The sequence below is a fragment of the Lissotriton vulgaris genome, chromosome 9 (assembly GCF_964263255.1).
Source record: "Lissotriton vulgaris chromosome 9, aLisVul1.2, whole genome shotgun sequence".
Taxonomy (NCBI): Eukaryota; Metazoa; Chordata; class Amphibia; order Caudata; family Salamandridae; genus Lissotriton; species Lissotriton vulgaris.
This window is the reverse complement of record NC_141697.1, coordinates 371,362,244-371,382,581: the sequence shown is the minus strand read 5'-3', so window position 1 is coordinate 371,382,581 and position 20,338 is coordinate 371,362,244. Positions and strand designations below refer to the sequence as shown.

Below are 20,338 nucleotides of genomic sequence, written 5' to 3'. Positions count from 1 at the left end.
ACTAAAAATAGCCTGTTGCTGGGCAGATAGGAGTGGTCAGCGGAACGGACAACGGACTAAAGGGCACGTCTGCCACGAGGCCGCTCATGATCTAAGATGGCCGCTACAACATTCAAAATGGCGTTTTTCATATATAGCCAAGTTAAGGAGGACAACGTGTAGGTTCAGCTAATCGCTAATGCGGCCGGGCCAATTACAACAGACGACCCTTTTAGCGGTTAGCTGAATCTACCTCATAGTGAACATAGTCAGGATGTTCGTCCTCGATGTCTATTAACATTATTTGTGTTACCTCCTTGTGAAGCATCATTTTGTCATGGGCAAGAGCTCGTCTTGATGGTATACAAGCTGATAAACACATTGAACATAAGGCTGGGCCACATTGAATACATAAACATACGGAAAACATTGCTCCCACAAGTATACAGAGAATTGTCAACAGTTTCCAGCCCCAAGTTGCAATCGTAGACCAGAACCACCCTGAAAGTGTCCAAGTTCCATTGTCCGGGTGTATTTCAGCAGCTATTTTATGAAGTTTGGAAATAGCATCATACACAGATGGAGAATTGTCCGGGACATATACGCAACAGCTGCTTCCGATAATCCTACATGCCCCCCCATGATCAGCCAAAACAACGTCCAACACCATTCGATTTTGGAGGGTGACAATTCTGGAAATCTGTAGTTCCTCGGTAATATTCCCCAGGGCAATGGCAGTGTCATTTGCAACAGCCTCAACAACACGTGTCAGTCGTCTGATTTTCCGGCTGTTCAGTGCAGCCCCCACAAAGGAGAATAGTCCCAGATTAAAGTCCACATACTGTTGTAACGCAGTGTCTGTTTGGTCAATGTCCTCCAGGGCAACAGTTCGTTTAACCCTATTCAAAACGAAATCATGGTACAATATATAATCGTTGTGGTACATCGGAGGGGCAATGAATACAGGGGGCAACACAAACGATACGTAGCACGTGTCCAACCACCCCACTGGAAGCTGATGGTATCCCTTCGTTCCACAGATAAAGTATGTATTTCGTGATGCAACAAATGAGATGCCATTCGGGCTATCAAACGTGAGGGAAATGTTACATTCGCTTTTCCCCACTGCAATCGTGCCCTTGTTTCTGATACATAAATCGGCTTTTGTGGCAATGACATTTATAACATGAGCACTAGATACATTAACATTCCGCTGATTGCTGTATACACGTGGGGCAGATATATTGTCAGGCCTATACTCTTCCCATTCGAAACGTGTACCCTCAGCCTGGGGAAACCCATCTTTGTCATGGAAACATACTTTATTCAAACGGAAAAGCACCCCCCCTTTAGTTGGCCATCTCAAAGTAAAAAGGAGGGTGTACCAAGCGTTGCATGACCCATTGTGTGAAAACGGGAGTGGAATAAGTGGGGTGCCCCCTCTCTTCTGGTGCCCCGGCAACATTCCACACACCCAACAATTCGAGGTATTGGTCATGTTATGTGTGTGGTGAAGAATCTGAATGAAGCTGTTATTTAAATACGTTTGGCGATGGCGCTCTTCATGAAAGGGCAGTGTGAAATGAAAGTGTTCAGACGGTGCCGGGGTAGTCGGCAGCAAATGTTCACGTTCAGGCACCACAAGTTCGACTACCCAGGCTATAACAGCTATCACCACGATAGTCAAGACAAAGAGAAAGGCACCCAATATTTTCTTATCACGGGATGCCGTTGATGCCATATTTCAAGAATATTCGTGCAAAATCTCAATTAGCACCAATTGTTCACAAACTGTCCACAAATTGTCTCAGATACACGTACGTGTATACCTAATAAAAAAAGAAAAATGTGGTGCTGAACTCCGAGGTAGCCGTTGTTTTCTTCTCCGGGCCAAGACGGGTGTCGCTACTCTGGCAGAACTGATCCCCCCCCCCCTTGGAATTCCCGGTTTCCGTTTCACAAACCTGGAGCGGTAACCAACCAGTCATTTAAAAAGGACACAAAAATCGTAGTAGTTTGTAGCGCTCTCTCCCAATCGCAGTTTGGTCCGGGAAGGCTCCCTCCACTTCGGCCGACGTCACAGCTGGGCTCTTTTCTTTCTCCAAAATCTCCTTGTAATCAGACAACACAGCAGGAGTCACCAGATCCGGAGAGACACGGCGACAATGTGTCGAATGCACCCACCGCTTCCTGTTTGACACTCGTACTGCGGTGCGGGTCGCCAGGAGGACCTGCTCGGGGCCCTTCCACCTGGGCTCCAAACTGCTTGCTCTCTCAAACGAGCGAACCATTACATGATCACCAGGACGAAGATCATGGCCTTCTCCAGTAGAGTTGTCAGGGAGCGCTTCTCGAACCTGTTGATGAATAGAGAGCAAATCATTTGTTAATCGTGCCAAATAATCATTCATCATAACACAAGGCACATCATGTATTAATCGCGGCTTGGGCACCCCCCAAATATTCATAGGGCGGCCAAACACCACCTCATAGGGCGTAAGGCCGGTTCGTGAGTGGGGTACTGATCTAAGAGATAGTAGTGCTAGCGGCAACGCATCTGGCCACTTCAGTGATGTAGACGCCACAATTTTGGCCAGCTTAAGCTTCAACGTGGCATTGTACCGCTCGACCAAACCTGCTGACTGAGGGTGGAATACAGCGTGGAACTTTTGCTGAATCCCTAGCCCCTTCAGTACATATTCCACAATCTTTCCAACAAAATGGGGCCCATTATCGCTCCACAAAAATTTACAAACTCCAAAGCGAGGAAAGAATTCCTTAAGCAACACCTTAGCTGTTGTCAAAGCTGTATTGTCTTTCGTGGGGTAGGCCTCAACCCATTTGCTAAAAGCACACACCACCACTAGGACATACTTCAGGTTGTTGCAGCGCTCGAGTTGGATGTAGTCCATTTGAAGCACTTCAAATGGTGCCGAAGGTGGAACGAAACCTCCTTTCGGAGTATGGGTCCCCTTTCCAGGATTGTGTTGCAAACACACCAGGCAGGTCTGCACTACTCTCGTTGCAGTATTAGCAATCTCAGGATGTTCCCAAACTCGTGTTAAAAGCCGAGTTATTGCAAGAGCTCCGACATGAGCCAGTCCATGTGTCATCTGGACCTTCGCCTGCAAGTAAGCCGCAGGCAATTTCCACTTTTCCATGTCTTTGCTTCTCCAACAACCCTCGTCATCTAGTACCCCATCTGCTGCCCAAGCCGCAAGTTCAGATTCTGTGGCTGATTTTTGGATATCCCGTATCTCTGCTCTAGCATCACTCCATCGCTCAGCCTGTGATTGTACCACGTACATGGGGGAGCTAGTTCGGGACATAGCCGTTTGCCTTGCTATACTGTCTGCAAAGGCATTTCCTTGACCCACTCTATCCGTAATCTTTTTATGGGCACTGCACTTTACTATCGCTACTTTCTTAGGGCCAAGCAACGCATTTAGGAGATCACGCACTAGCTCTCCGTGCATAATGTGCTCTCCGTGTGATGTCAGAAACCCGCGTTCTCTCCAAAGAAGCCCGAAGTCGTGGGCCACTCCAAAGGCATACCGGCTGTCCGTGTATATGTTCACACATAATCCGGCACTCAATTCGCAGGCTCTTGTTAAAGCTATCAGCTCTGCTGCCTGAGCTGATTTTTGTGGTATCCTAGCTGTTTCTACCACTGTCTTAAGTGTCGTGATCGCATATGCTGCGGAAGTCGTGCCATCTGGCAGCCTTAGGCACGATCCATCAACCCACAGTTCCCCATCCACATCTGGAAGTGGCACATCCTGTAAGTCAACACGACCCTTTGTCTGTTCCTCGGTCAGGAAAACACAGTCGTGATGTTTCTCTTCCTGACCCTCCTCGGCCGGATAGGGCAATAAAGTGGCAGGGTTCAAAGTAGCGCATCTTTTCAATGTAATATGTGGCGCCAAGAGTGTCAGCTCGTATCCTGTTAGCCGTGCACTCGTGAGATATTGGGTCTTTGTTTGGTTTAACAGGGCATCTACTGCGTGAGGAACTAACACCAATAATTTGTGTGATAACACTATTCCCTCACTCTGCCGTATGGCTACTGCAGTTGCTGCTACCGCTCGAAAACACCCTGGCAACCCTCGTGCTACAGGATCCAAAATTGCAGAGAAGTATGCACATGGTCTCTGCTTATCCCCGTGTAATTGCACTAACACTGACAACGCGCACCCATCATTCTCGTGCACGTACAATGTGAAAAGTTTCGTATAGTCTGGTGTACCTAACACGGGTGCGGAACAAAGGGCCTGCCTCAACTGCTCAAAAGCTTTCTGACATTCATCTGTCCACTCAAGAGGCATTGGTGTGGCTTTGGACAGTAATGCTAGCAAAGGTTTTATGATATGCGAAAAACCCATGATCCATTGCCTACAAAAAGACGTCAACCCTATAAAGGCACGTACATCTCTCTGCGTGCGGGGGACTGGTGTGTCTAAAATTGCTTGAATTCGATCAGATGTTAATGCACGCCCCTCCTTAGACAACAGATGACCAAGGTAGGTCACCTGGGGTCTACAGTATTGAAGCTTCTTCTTCGAAACCTTGTGATTGTTTTGCGCCAAAAAGGAAAGCAACGCAAGTGTACTCTGTTCACATTGTGCATGGGAGTCAGCGGCAAGCAGAAGGTCATCCACGTACTGGATGAGCGCTACGCCGGACTGTAATTTAAACGAATCTAGCTGCCTTTTCAAAGCCTGGCTATAAATGCTAGGACTTTCAGTATATCCTTGGGGAACACGACAAAATCTATACGATTTATTATTGAGCGTAAAACCAAACAGATATCTGCTATCAGGATGAACAGGGATGGAAAAGAACGCATTCTTTAAGTCAATAACACTAAAGGTGGTGGCTGTCGGTGGAACTAAGGTAAGCAAGGTCGTAATATCAGACACCACCGGATATTGGGGAATGACAATTTTGTTAATCTCTCGCAAATCGATAATAAATCGATAGATCTTGCCATCAGTGTCTCTCTTAAGAATCGGTAGAATAGGGCTGTTACAAACATTATAAGGGACCTCCTCCACCACCCCTGCAGAAATCAAATCCTGAACAATATGTGTCAATGCAATTTCACCTTCTTTCGAAATCTTATACTGTGGCACTCGTGGTAGAGGGGCCCCCTCCTTAACAGTAATATGTATCGGTGGAATACGCATCTCTCCCACATCCGTATCTGAGGTCGCCCACAACGTGTGCGGCAGAGAGGCCAAAGCAGGAATATCTAAAATGGCATAAAATCTGTCAGGGCAATCATCAGGGTCAGGGTAATTGTCATTCAGAATAACCCGCACTCCCTCTGGAGCGCACCGTATTGTCGCTCGAAAATATTTAAGTAAATCAATGCCCAGGATATTGTCTGGGGTATGGGGTGATAACAAAAATTGGCCAAAACTAAAATATTTGTCAATGCATAGTGCAAGGGGCTTGGACAATGGGCTGGGGGAGGGTGTGCCATCAAACCCTACACACGTAATCATTTCGCCAGACAGGGGAGCCCTCGGAACCAAGTTTTTCGACAGAGCGCTACGAGTAGCTCCTGTGTCGACTAGAAATTGATCAGTAGAACCCAAAATACCCGCTGTTACATATGGACCTTGCTGATCTACCGGCACTTCAACTGATTCCTTACCCCATCCTACGCAATCCTATGCATGCACATAATCCTGGTGTTCCACATTCTCTCCTTCCAAAATCTGATATTGATTCCGTCTATCAAACGTATTTCGTTCGTCCTGGCCACGGCCCCTCTCCTCAACCTGTCTACGATCACCTCCGCCACCTCTCGCTCCAGTATAACCTCCTCTCGACCTTCCACTTCCTCGACCACGCTGACTACGCTGTTCACGAAGTACCGGACAATCTTCGGCCCAATGCCCAAACTCCTTACAATAAGCACACTGATCCTCCGCAATATCCGTACGACCATACGATGCGTTTCCTCCACCTCGTCTACCTCTATCATTCCCTCTACCCTGTGTTCCCCGAACTTGCACCAACATCACCTTCGTTTTCAATTCCTTCGCCTTTTTCTCTACACTTTCTTTAGCCTCCACTTCCTGCCGCTCATAATACTGAGCCATAGTTAACAAGGACGCAGGGGTCGCCGTGGCCCAGGAACTTTCACTCGACTTCAATCGCTTTGCAATCTCTGGTAGGAGATTAGCTACATACTTATCTACAAACAAATGCCGACCGCATCATCTGTTAAAGATTGACCACTGTAATCATGGAAAGCTTCCTCGAAACGTGTAAAGAAATCTGAAACCGTTTCATCGGGTTTCTGCTTACACGATGTTAGCATGGTCCAGTCAATCTTTTTGGAGGGAACAAGCGTTTTTAATTTATTCAAGATAGCTGCCGGCAGATCTAGAATTAACTGGCAAGGCTTACAGGCTGGTTCTCTGTCTAAATCTGCAGCATTTATTTCCTTCCATGTTCCCCCCAATATCGTTTCGTCATTATTTTTACGAATCTGCCTCCACATATCGGGTGGTAATATTAGCCCAAAAAACAAATCTATGTCCACAAGAGTCATCACACAAGACGATATAGGCCCCTCCACCCCCTCATAAAATGCCGCCGGATTCTTCCGCAGGTCAGGTAAGGAATTTTTCAATGCCATAACATCCGCTCTATTCCACGGCGTATATACCCAATTATACAAAAAATACCCTTTCGCATCCTTCGACAATTTATCATCATCCGTACCTTCCCCTTTTGGCGGAACATACAAAGGTGCGGCTTAACGCATAGGCATAACATGCAACGCAGAATTCTTATCTGAACCACGGAGAGAACACTCTTTGGCCTGCCCATTAGTCTCCAATTCGGACTCCTTTTGCCTCTTTTTCCGCTCCTCCCGCAATCGGGTTGTCTCATCCCGCAGCTTGATCAATTGCGCAAACAGGTCATCAACATCTGAAAGATCAAAATCACCTTTGGTCAAATTTTCACGATACACTGACAATGCTTTTGGCTCAAACGTATCAGAAAGGTCACGATATGCGCCTACAACTTCATCCGCCAGGCTAGACAAAAAGTACATCAATTCAAGATCCGACCACCCTTTTTTTTCTGTTAACAATTGCTCCTGAGTAATACTACGCTTATTCACTTTACGAGCCCAACTGCGTAGGTGAGCGGACCTCTCCGCAGTGAACCTGAGAGCGGATATACCCTTCTTGTCCGACTTATCCCGTCCGTCGTCCCCTGAATCCTCATCCGGAGCCGTCGGCGAAACATACGGAGGCGGTGACCGTTCTAACAAAGAAAAATTATCTATGTCATTATTAAGGACAGGATAGAGTGGTCGACGAATAGGAAATTGACCAGTCATTTGCAATTTACGTTCCCGTTCCTCCCTTTCTTTCTTCTCCTGAGCCTCCTTTTCCTCAAGCTGTAAAGCCTTATCCCGAGCAGCCTTACGCTGCTCTTTGTCCGCCAAGGCAACTTCACGCTTCATTCGCTCACGCGCCGCTTTCTCCCACATTCGCACACAATCAAACATATTTTGTCTAGACCTACGTTGAAACAAACATTGCTCTACAAATTGTATTTTAATTAAATCAAACGACCCGTGTAGAGGCCATTGCAATTCAGGATCGGACTTGGTGTACTTATGCCATAATTTACTGTACATAATAGGGGGAAGGCCAAATTTTATGTACATGTCCCTATTTGGTGTTCCCTCTGGGGGAGCCGGCTGTGATTCCGCTAACCTAATTGAGGTACCTTCTCCAAGACAGCACATTCCTCGGAGTGTGCTGAAAACAGGCATGTTCGAAAAGTATCACGAAAGCGTGACACCGGACAAAATGGCACTTACAGTTCTTCACACAATCGTGCCGCTCAAAGGAAAAAACAAAGTTAGAGAAACATCTCTACATGCCTGCCTATGTGAAGTGCACTACACATATAAGTTCAAAGATCACAAATTCACAATGTTAGCTAACTCAAATCAAAAATCATAGGACTTCGGCAAGCGTCCGAGGACTACCTTACCGATCACAAAGCACAGATTTTCAGTAAGCGTCCGAAGACTACCTTACCGAACACGAAGCTTACCCAAATTCCCAAATGTCCAGATTCCAACTGCCAAGGTCTTGTAAGCCAAATCAGCCAAACAGCACTTTCTCAGCGATGCAGACACTTCGGAACTCAGTCGGAGACCGGCGCCACCTGGAAGGTCAGATCGGAAGGAAAGGAAAAACACAGTGGCAGCCAAGACTCGGGTCACTCGTGGCAGCGCGCGCCCATGGCGGGTTTCCAAGCCTTCGTCACGACCTCTCCTTCGGGCATCCGAGTCGCCGATGAGTCCCTTCGTGGTCGCCAATTGAAGTAATTCGGGGTTCCCAAGGCCTACACACTCCAAAGATAACCCACTTACACTCAAGAACTGTTGGCACGGAAGCTGTAAAAGGCAAAGAACAAGTTTATTAAGACCCCATGGGGTGGTGGTACACTCAAACAGCACCCTTCGGTAATGCAAGAGGTATCACACCGAACACCGGTGCGACCCCGTTTATATACAGTTTTGGGGCAATAAAAGATAGGCGGCACAAGTTAAGACACATTTGAGGACATATATGGTCATGTTTTGGAATACTGCCAGCTCATTGGAGGGGGCACAACTCCGCTGGTCAGTTTGGTGCACATTCCAGAAGGTTTACGGGTCAGTGGGAACTGCGCATGTGCGACTTGACCAGTACTAAAAATAGCCTGTTGCTGGGCAGATAGGAGTGGTCAGCGGAACGGACAACGGACTAAAGGGCACGTCGGCCACGAGGCCGCTCATGATCTAAGATGGCCGCTACAACATTCAAAATGGCGTTTTTCATATATAGCCATGTTAAGGAGGACAACGTGTAGGTTCAGCTAATCGCTAATGCGGCCGGGCCAATTACAACAACAAGGCCCTTGGTACCAGGGATATATTTTACAAGGAACTTACATGTGGCCTAGAGTTGTGCCAATTGTGGGTACAATTGTTATCAAAAACAGGGGTTGACCCAGTGCAGTCAAAGGACCTGGGTATTCAATAGTATAGAAAACAGTTGGTCCTCGACATAATTGTAACACATAAAGCAATTATAACATTCGGTTAAATTAATCTTCTTTTAACAAAGACTGAATCTGTGTCGTTAAATCAATAGGTAATACTAGCCCACATTTAAAGAATAACTTACAGTAAGCCCCAACAAACGATCGGAGTTGAGAAAAATCCAATCAGGTCAGTCTGTTTAATGTACAATATAACAAGATTTCGAAATTCAACATATCTTTATACATGTATTTACATAAGTAATAAAACAAGAGATAATTCTATAGTCAAAGAAAACTTGCACAGAGAAAGATTAAAGTATGTGCTCAAGTGAATGATCAAGATGATCAGAGAAACATAGTGTGAGTCATTTATATACAAGGAAAACGAGCCTGCCCTAGATCACGCTTGTAAAAAATGTACTTCTTTTTTACTCGCTTATATACTATATACAATTCCGCAGTCTTTAGTTTGCACAGATGGCAATGGGATTTTTGGAAAATGGGGCACGGGACAGGGGTCAATAGGTGCAGGCTCCCAAGAGGGAATGTCGTCGACGTTTCGACCCAACCATACAATGGGTAGTTTAAGTCCTCAACAACGGGTCTTCATCAGGACGGGATGATGGGTGAAGGGGGTATACTTTCAAAGTGCACGTCGGTTAAGAACTAATATCATAGGGCACCCTTTTGTGGTGCATCAACATCCGTGCGACGTTTGGTCCGCACTCTAGATTAGGTAGTTCACAAATAATTACCACCACGTTGGTTCGGTGATATGTCCAAAGAGTTTTGACTTCACCCAGTGCCCGTATCGCTATGTCCAGCACTGTACGGTCAATCCTTTAACTCAGTGCGCCGCACTGCACTTGAAAGTATACCCCCTTCCCCCATCATCCCGTCCTGATGAAGACCCGTTGTTGAGGACTTAAACTACCTGTTGTATGGTTGGGTCGAAACGTCGACGACATTCCCTCTTGGGAGCCTGCACCTATTGACCCCTGTCCCGTGCCCCATTTTCCAAAAATCCCATTGCCATCTGTGCAAACTAAGGACTGCGGAATTGTATATAGTATATAAGCGAGTAAAAAAGAAGTACATTTTTTACAAGCGTGATCTAGGGCAGGCTCGTTTTCCTTGTATATAAATGACTCACACTATGTTTCTCTGATCATCTTGATCATTCACTTGAGCACATACTTTAATCTTTCTCTGTGCACGTTTTCTTTGACTATAGAATTATCTCTTGTTTTATTACTTATGTAAATACATGTATAAAGATATGTTGAATTTCGAAATCTTGTTATATTGTACATTAAACAGACTGACCTGATTGGATTTTTCTCAACTCCGATCGTTTGTTGGGGCTTACTGTAAGTTATTCTTTAAATGTGGGCTAGTATTACCTATTGATTTAACGACACAGATTCAGTCTTTGTTAAAAGAAGATTAATTTAACCGAATGTTATAATTGCTTTATGTGTTATAATTATGTCGAGGACCAACTGTTTTCTATACAATTGTGGGTACAAGGTACAGTTTTAGCAAAGAACACTGGTGCAGGATCCCAGCACACACTCAGTCAAGCTGGCATCGGTCATTTGGCAAAAAGTAAGAGGGTACCCACGCAAAAAAGGGGCCCTTTCCTACACAAATGAACTTTATTCTTCAGACAGTTTTAGATTGGTAAACAACAGTTGCTGTTTTGCTTCATTAGACTTAATATATTATTTTGGAAAAAAGTGAACAATGTGTTTGAAAGCATTGAACTCTAGCATCTGGTATTCAAAATCAAATTCCTAGGAATGAAATTAGTGGCCTTTACCGGACGAAGGAAGTTTCCTTAAGGGTAATATATTTGCTTTTCACTCCTACTGTTGCATCTGTAAAGCTTTTCTAATGAAGAGTTAAGCTTGTGGTAGAAGCAGCAAGCATCCTTGCATTGCATACTTTAGTCTTCTTTAAAGTGATTATAATAACCTTGGAATATCGTCTTGGGTCTCACCTATCTTGCTTTTTTTTAACCTTAAGTTGCTCCAAGCCTATGGTAGGAATGTGTATTTCCCCTGGTTACCTTTGTGCTTTCAAATGCAAGGATGAATGTGCCAAGGAAGGATGTTCCTCAGTAGAGTCCGAGACACAATAATAAAAAAATAAGGACTGCATAACCCACAACTACCTCTAAAGCACTGCAATTCCTAGTCGCAATACCATTCTGCCTTTGCAGCTACAGGTGTGAAAGAGCACCCATAGCACAGCAGTACCTATATAAATTGGGAAAGTGAAATGCAAATCAATTTTCTGTGACAATGATGTAAATGAGTTACACAGCACTATCATATACAGGTATAAGAGTGGCCCTACATTGCTCAAGGACAGCTGCTGGTTAGAGGTAAAAAATTACCCAAAATAAATAACTACTTCGGATTGCTGCTAGTGGGGATATAGATTTGTTTTTGCAAATCTATTAAAATATATTTTGAAACTAGTAAAGAATCATTATGAAAAACTTCACATCATGTGACTCCAGAATAGGCTGTAGGCACCAAATGGTTATGACATGAACATGCTAACCTTCTAAAAGTGTCAATTTGAGAATTGTGACTTAAAATCCAACTTTACAGTTAAAGGGGATTTTAAATTACAATTCCTCAGACACCAAATACAACTTTCTTACCTGCACCCAATCAACAGTTATCACTTAATAAATGTATTAAGGTAACCCAATGCTATCCCTATGGGAAAGGTAGGCCTCACAGTAGTGAAAACGAATTTGTGAGTTTTTCACTACCAGGACATGTTAAACATAAAATGAGATGACCAACATTTTCATTATTAATCACTCTGTGCTATGGGCTGTCTAAGGCCTACTTTAGGGTTGACTTCTATTTAATAAAAATTGTGTTTTAGGCTTGCAAAGAGGTTATTTTGCTAAGTTGAATTGGCAATTTAAAACTGCCATTAGGCTGCATTGGCAGGCCTGGGACATGTTTTAAGGGTCTACTTAAGTGGGTGGCATAATAAGTGCTGTAGGCCCACTAGTAGTATTTAATTTACCAGCCCTGTCTATGTTGTCCACCTCTTTACAAGGGACTTAAAAGTAAATTAAATATGCCAATCCGGTGTAAGCCACTTTTACCATGTTTAGGGAGTCTGCTCAAGCACTTTAGCAGTGGTTAGCAGTTGTAAAGTGCAGAGAGTCCTAGGGCAAAAAAAAAAAAACAACGTCAGAAAAATAGGATGGATGGAGGTAAAAGGTTTGGGAGAAGACCACCTTGGGACTGACAGGTCTGACAATGATGCATAATTGTACAGAGTGTAGAATGATGCAGTTTTGAAAGGCAGCCCTGTATGTGGATGCACATATGGCGAAAACATATTTCCATATGGAAAACCTTTTCAGTACATGCCCACCAAGTTTGGGAATGGTCCATCCCCCCTTCCGTCCCTGGAATAGAAGTTGCTGCACCATTTGATTAAACTCTTACAGCAGCCAAGGTAGGAAAGTGTCAGAGTTTCTTGAATGCTTACAAGCTCACAAATGTGTGTGTTCTCTGACTGATGAGGCAAACAATGGCATCTTCCACTCAGTGCCCACCCATTGTCTAGTGCACTACGGCTTAATTGTAATCATTTGTGATAGATACTTGTATACTTGAACAGTAGTAAAACCATCCACACCTGTGACGTATTTTACGTGGACAGCTGTTGTCCTAAAGTGGAACCATTTACCATTGTAAACGCATATTAACTGTTGCAAATGAGTTTGAGTCTGTCCCCTGGGTGTGTTAAAAAATTATTCGGGAAGCTTTATCTGCCTTATAAACTCACTGGTTACCTAGATCCTGTCTTGTTTACACAGTGGATGAATTTAGTTTCTTAGTGTACAGCAGCTAACTTAACCATTAGTCCACACTATTTATTGGTTGGCTTACAAATAAAATGTAATGAAAAATAGACTGCTTTTCAGTATTTTAATGTTTAATATATTTTTCCATTGCCATTTTAAATGCTTTTGTCATTAGATAACAGGAATCACCCTAATATTCAATAAAAGACCATGCTGCATGTCTCAAAAAATGCAAAAATGTTTGAACATAAAAAAACAGTGTTTTTGAAAAGGAATCCTCTTTAGGTGCTTTGGTCTTGTTTTGCATGTATACTTCAGAGACCTCTAATAGAGTACTGGCAAGTAAAGACCGAAGAAATCGCCCCATGCAGCAAGAGGATGAGTATCGAATTCAGGTTGAGCTCAAACGTTATTTACGGAAAGATTCTTTGACTGGTGAAGCATCTTCCGAAAAGAGCTTTTATGAGACTGAAAACACACGTACGCCTTCTAGCCATGGTGAGTTTACAGGCAGTAATGAAATGAAGTATTCAAAGCTTGTTGTTCATTTACAGAAATAATATCACTATTACGCATTTAAATCGAGCTTGAAAAAAATAATATCCAAACACTTGACCATATTACATGAACCTTACAGCATCCTTATGAACACATTTCAAAATGTTTAGGGTCCATAGGGAACACTTTTTTCCAAGGAACCATTGTAGTATCTTCGATTTTGCATAAAATATATTTACCATATATATTAATTCATGGCTTCTTAATTCAGCAAAATCCGAAATTCAGTTCAAAACAATTTCTATATGTATCTAATATATATTCCATTTTCATAGACGTTTTTATATTGTCAATTTAATTTTGTTTTCCCCCCTTTCAACAGATGAAGAGGTTTTCTTCTCTATGGCAGACATGGACATGTCTCATAGTCTCTCCTCGCTCCCACCACTTGGAGACCCTCCAACTGTGGATCTCGACCTTTCTTTAACTAGTACCTACACTAACACTCCAACAGGATCGCCTTTGGGTGCTACCTTGGTAGAGTATTTATAATTCCGTGGGACTTTTGTTTTAAATGTTATTCATATTTGTTTAGTGGTCTTCTTGTCGTCTTCTTTTTCCAGCCTGTTTGCTAATTTATCTTTCTTACTGAAATTGCCTAACTAATGAATAGACAAATGATATAAGTCAATCCTAAACCAAAGGTTTTTTTCACCTTTTACTTTGATTAGTTAAAATGTTTAGCACTTTTGTTCGGATAAGCCCCTACATCATTGTGCATTGACCTGCTGACACTGAGTACATGAGGGACCAGAGGCAAGTCCAGTCTAAAATAATTCCTCAGTGCTGTTTTGGGGCCAGAGAGTATGTTGACATCAAAGAAACATACACTGATTACAAAGTTTTTAAATGAGGGTAAATAAATAGGTGCCCACACAAAATCACAATTTGCATGCAGGTATGCTGAAAAGACAGAAATACTGTTGAGTCCATATAGATGAGCATGAATGTTAGAACACTGAATACAAATGGACATTGGGAAAAGGATAGCAACACCTATGCTAAAAGCCAAGCCTTCTGAAGGTATTGTATTTCATAAAGCTATAGTAAAAGGTAAGATTATATTTTCATTAATTAGAACTTGTCCCTGTCTGATGCAGGTCAAATTTATACCAGGAAAAGTGGGAATTCAATTCTTTTTTTTTAGAAATCTTTTTATTAAGCATGCAGGAATACATTATACAGTACATGAAGCGTATGATACAAACAATATAATATACAGTCCCAGATTACAAACAGCCAGTATTGTGGAGTGCAGGACATACATCACCAATAACTCTTGATCGAATGCTCCTACACGATCCGAAGGCACACTCGTCCTGCCCTCCTCCCCCCTGTTGCCTCATAGTCCCCTGTAAGTAACCCTTCTGATGGATACATCTGCCAGTGGATTCCTCCCTTTGTGAATATCCCCCTGCGTCAGCAACATTCGGAAATTCTTTTTTGTAGCTTCGTGCCGACGTGGACGATGTCACAGAAGCACGGCATCGCGCGCGGCTCCGCTGACGTCACCGATTCCATAATAGGCCCACGTCGGCGTGATGATAATCAGTTCCCTTTTTTCCGCGTCGTCGACGCTAACGGTTTTCGAGGGATCCTCTGTAGCTGTTTAGTAACTTTCTTACTGTTTGTTTCTATTATTATCTTCTTGCTTCTTTGTCTCCTGTCGAGATGTCCACGAAGAAGACCGGATTCAAGCCGTGCGGAGAATGTGGGAAGATGATGTTGATCACAGACCTGCATGAGGATTGCATTTGGTGCCTGAGTTTGGACCATGATGTTCAAGGCTGCTCTTCCTGCAAGAAGATGAACCCAAAGGCCCTTGGTGAAAGAGAGGCAAAGCTTTTGGTTGCCAAGTTAAAAGGTAAAAAAGAGAAGAAGTCTTCGAGGTCGCTTTCGAGGCGGTCGAGGTCGAGGACGAGGTCGAGGTCTCGCACGGCGTCACCTTCAAAGTCATCGTCTGGGCATGCTTCTAGATCAGCAAAAAAGAAGCACAAGAAGAGAAAGCACGGATCTCGACATCACTCTGGGAAGGATTCGGATTTGAGACCGAAGTCGCCAAGTAGGAGACGTCGTAAAGAGATATCCCCTTCTCCAGTTGTGGCTCCGGTAGGTGAGGTTTCGCCTGTGGAGTCGCCGGAGCATTCACCTGCTCCGGTGTCGAATACCTCTCCAGCGCCGTCTCGATCTCCTGTTCGAGAGGAAGAAGAGGCTCCCTTGCCTGAGGGTTCAACGACTCCGGCTCACCAACCCGAAGAAGAGGAGACTAATTCGGTGCCTCCTTGAGGGCAACCTGTGGGTCCATACCCACCTTTTCCAGGCCCAGGTCAAGACCCTACACAGTTTTTAAACGTGATGTATGGTGTCTATTGGAGAGCTACGTACTCCTCTGGAGCACCAGCAGGTCCCATGGGTCCTTTGGCATACAACCTGGGAGTCCCCTAGTCTTATGCTCCAGCTCTGTTTATGCCATTTATGCTGACGCCGACGCCGCCTTGGCATTTCTCAGCGCTGCCCAGGTCTTCGACGCCTTTACCTTTGTCACCGGCGCCGGCCCGACCTCGAGGGCAACGACCTGTGCTTCCGGATCCGATCTCGGCTCCGGCTCCATCGGAGTCGATCGAGGATCCGCTGACGCCGTTCTTGAAGGAGAGGTCGAGACGTGAGGCTCAGCGCCTTCTCGAAGAGCAGAGGTACAGAGAGGCTAAGGTCGAAAAAGGTGAGCTGCAGGAGGATGATTACTTTGATGACCTGAGGGAGGCTAGCAGATTGGAACTATCTCCAGACTGGTAGCTATCCTCTGTCTCGGATGCCCCTTCAAAGGACGTTGCACCGTACAATGTGGTCATCAAAAAGGCAGCAGAACTTTTGAATTTAAGTCTGCCTACTGCTGAGTTCAAGTCTAATATGTTAACAGAAGTCCTCCATTCCCCGTCTTCTGTTTTGGAACCTATGTTTCCTTTCAATGAGGCTTTGATGGAACCTATTTTGGAAGTAAGGAATAGACCTCTCACAGCTCCTGCTGTTGCTAAAGGTGTTGCAAGGAGATACAGGGTGGCTCCTGGTGACCCAGACTTTTTATCACCGCACACTTTGCCGGAGAGCTTGGTAATACAGGCAGCCTGTTCAAAGAAATCTGTGGGGGATTTCCCTCAGGTGCCTGGGGACAAAGAGTCGAAAAAGCAGGATCAAACTGCGAAGAAAGTGTTTTCATCAGCGAGTATGGCTCTTAAGTCAACTAATGCCACATGTCTCTTGGGGAGGTACATACATGCCTTGATGGACTCTGTAAAACAGATGTCCCCTAAGGTTCCAGAGGAGGACAGGAACATTTTTAATGAGGTGCTGGCTGACACACAAGCTGCTGCTCGTCAAGTCATACAAAGTGGACTAGACACTGCTGACTCAGTAGCGAGAGTTATGGTAACTTCAATTGCCACCAGAAGAGCAGCCTGGTTGAAGTCTTCCGAGTTCTCTGCGGACGTCCAAGCTGCTTTGTTAGATCTTCCATTTGATGGCTCGGGTCTTTTTAGAAAAAAAGCTGATGCAGCTTCGGAGATATTTAAAGACAGCCGGGCTACAGCCAGGTCTTTGGGACTACAGTCCAGAGGAACTGTGAACAAATGATATAGGGGTTTTGGAAGGTCCTCCTTTTGTCCTTATAAACAGCTTCAACAACCGCAGCAACAGCAAAATCCACTGTATAAGTCATAAAAAGCTTGTCCTCGAGGACGTCAAGCCTCCTCCTCCTCCTCCTTTTCCTCTTCCCTCCCCCCTCCAACATCAGCAAAGCAGCCCTAGATCCGCCATTTCGGATCATGCGGTTCCTGTAGAGGGTAGGCTTACCTATTTTCTACGGGATTGGGAATTGGACACATCGGACCTTTGGGTTCTCAATCTCGTGGAGAATGGGTATGCACTTTCCTTTCGGGAATTCCCTCCGAATTACCCTCCTTGTCAAGGATTTTGCTCAGAGGACCACCTGCTAATCCTGCAGGAGGAAGTCCTGCGCGTTGTTAAGAAAGGGTGCGATAGAGGTGGTTCCGGGGCAGGAAAGGGGTCAGGGATGCTACTCCCGGTATTTCCTGATCCCCAAGAAGGATGGCAGACTTCGTCCAATCCTGGATCTCAGGGTCTTGAACCTTTTTCTGAAGCAGGAGAAGTTTTTGCTCCCAACCTGGCTATCTTGTTTATGGACGCACTTGAAACTGGCTCCATCCTGACAGACGGGAATCCATTCCGCTCAGGGATAGCACTTTGGCGTCAATATATAGACGACATTTTCCTGATCTGGAATCTCGATATCGCTACATTGCATTTGTTTCTCCACTGGCTAAATAACAACTGCGCAGACCTCAACTTCACCCTTGCCCACGACAAAATACGAATAGCCTTCCTTGATCTGACAATTTATCATAATGAAGGCGAACTCTTAACACGCTTCTATAGAAAGCCCACAGAACGAAACACTCTTCTAAGCTATGACAGCAACCACCAGAGGGCCCTGAAAGACTCACTGCCATACTCACAATTTCTGAGGATAAGGCGCAATTGCTCATCTAAGGCAGACTACTTCAGGGAAGCAAACACTCTGGCCAATAAACTCAAAACACGTGGCTAACCCAGAAGACTAGTAAAAAATGCATCTAAATGAGCTTGGTACTGCCCACGCGAGGTTCTTCTTACACCTAAGACTCGTGACAAAACAGAGAGGATAGCATGTGTAACTACCTTTTCCCCTGTTTCGAATAAAATTCGAAAATCTATCCTTAAGCATTGGTCAACGATAAACGCAGGCCCAATAAACTTAAAAAGACCACTATTTGCCTTTAATAAAAGCAAGAACCTGAAGGACCACTTGGTGAGAGCAGCCCTACCTGTCCCCACTCCGAAAGCAACCATTGAATCCAACTGGGGACTTCCACCAATCTTGGGTCACGTTAAGTGTGGTTGTTGTACTGTATGTGATTTCACGATTGAGGCTCGCAATTTTTGCCATAATGGTATCACTGTTGACATGAAAAGCTTTACCAACTGTAAGAGCAGTAATGTAATCTACGCAATACTTTGTCCATGTCCTAAAATGTATACGGGACAAACTACTCAAAAAGCAAAGACACGCATATGCCAACACAGGAGTCGCATAAGATGCGGGACTCCAAATGCTCCACTTGTTAAACATTTTTCAGAATTAAACCATACTGCTGACGACATCAAATGGCCAATTTTGAAAGCGGTCAAGTTGCCACATAGAGGAGGCAACCTGGGTCAACTCCTGAATCGAGAGGAATTGAAGACCATAATTCAGTTTAATACCGTCCACACAGGACTGAACAGAAGCGAGGATTGGACAACACTTCTATAGCAAGATACCTTTGAAAGACACTGGCTAATCTGTACTATGTTCCCCGAAAAGTACAACGTCCTAATGGACTCGGAGTCATTGTATTGCTTCTAATGTAATCTCAAAGTTTCACCATGTCACTTGCAACGCCCTTAGCACTCCCTCACAAGTCATGAGACCAGGCTCGCCGCACACTCTTATCAGGGAACCACTCTCTTCTCCTGATAATTTAAATACCACAATGCCTTTGCACCAAAAAGTTTTTAAAATCACACACAGATGCGCCGTATATTTATTATCACTCCTATGTCACTTGCCCTTTCCAAGTATGCACCAGCATGTGAGGTAGCCTCTGCCCAAACTGTATCTGCACCTCTCCAAGATGGCGGCCAGATTACCTGAAGTCACACAGGGCCCCTCCGCTACCTCCATCACGTGACCCTTTGGCTCATCACTAAAATGTCTGCCAATTTCAACTAAGCGCGCATTTGACAAGCACAGCTGCCTGCCCGTATCGAGGCATCGCTCCACTCCCCGGTAAGTCCCCAACTCTCTGGCTCACCAAACGGATGCCCCCTCACGGCCCAATCTAATCATGGCTCAACCTTTTTCATAGCGGATCCTTGAATCACTCGACCGCGTTGCTACGATGGCCATCGAGCCATCGTCCAAGCTACCAATTATACTACGGATATTCCAGCACCGTTCCTAACCGTATGAACCTACGGTATGTCCCGAGTTTTTCAGCCCTTTATCCACACCCGTCCCCGCACTGCAACTAACCCTTATTTCTTCCATCACAGTATCCCAGTGTGCCCAGGACTCGAACCATCCTCCATCAGACATCGGATATACCGACAGGCACTCCACTCCTGCTTGTCCTGACATCCGAGTTACTAAATTACCACGCCACGGAGAATCCCTGAAAGGCTCCCATCTTGCCGAGCCCACGGTATGTCCCGTTTCCTCATGTCAACCTCCCCACTATTTTCCCTGCACGGGAATTTTAACCCCTTTTTTCCATCCACAGCCTTGGCGCCTCGAAGCCTTTGCCCATAGATCCAAGTGAAGTTCACCAGCCTTCCCTTCACGTCATCGGCGCTTTGTAAACTGTGCCCATAAATCCGATTGAAGGTCACCAGCCTTCCCTTCACGCCTCCCTACCCCCGGCGGAGGTATGCAATCGATCATCATCAATGGCACTTCACAAACCCCACACCAATTTCAAATGCGCGCCCCAACGCCAGTCCATGCGTTTCAAACTCGTAAACCGAGCTAATTCGCGGTATACGCGCTACTCGATGGCTGCACGCCATACAACCCTAAGTGGTATCCCTGCCCCAAACCCAGTATATGTGCACACTGTTCTCCTCTTTACAATCACGGAGGAGCCAGCTAGTCACTTAATTACCCCCAGTGCACTGTACACAATATGTTTTTTAATAGTTTTTCATCTTACTGAATGCCCACGCCGACTGGCAAAACCTTATCACTGCGGTTCCAAAGAATGTGTATACAGTGTTAAAAATGGATAAGAT

The 20,338-nt window shown here is 44.9% G+C and overlaps 1 protein-coding gene across 2 annotated transcripts in view; it reads left to right on the top strand.

Annotated features, from left to right (window-relative positions):
* ATG2B (autophagy related 2B) overlaps positions 1-20,338 on the top strand; it is a 1,072,129-nt gene that overhangs the window by 197,241 nt on the left and 854,550 nt on the right. For both annotated transcript variants that reach the window (XM_086937744.1, XM_086937743.1), the window contains exons 8-9: positions 13,217-13,396; positions 13,779-13,933. In XM_086937744.1, the coding sequence (XP_086793870.1) occupies positions 13,217-13,396; positions 13,779-13,933 (335 nt within the window). The remainder of the gene's footprint in view (positions 1-13,216; positions 13,397-13,778; positions 13,934-20,338) is intronic.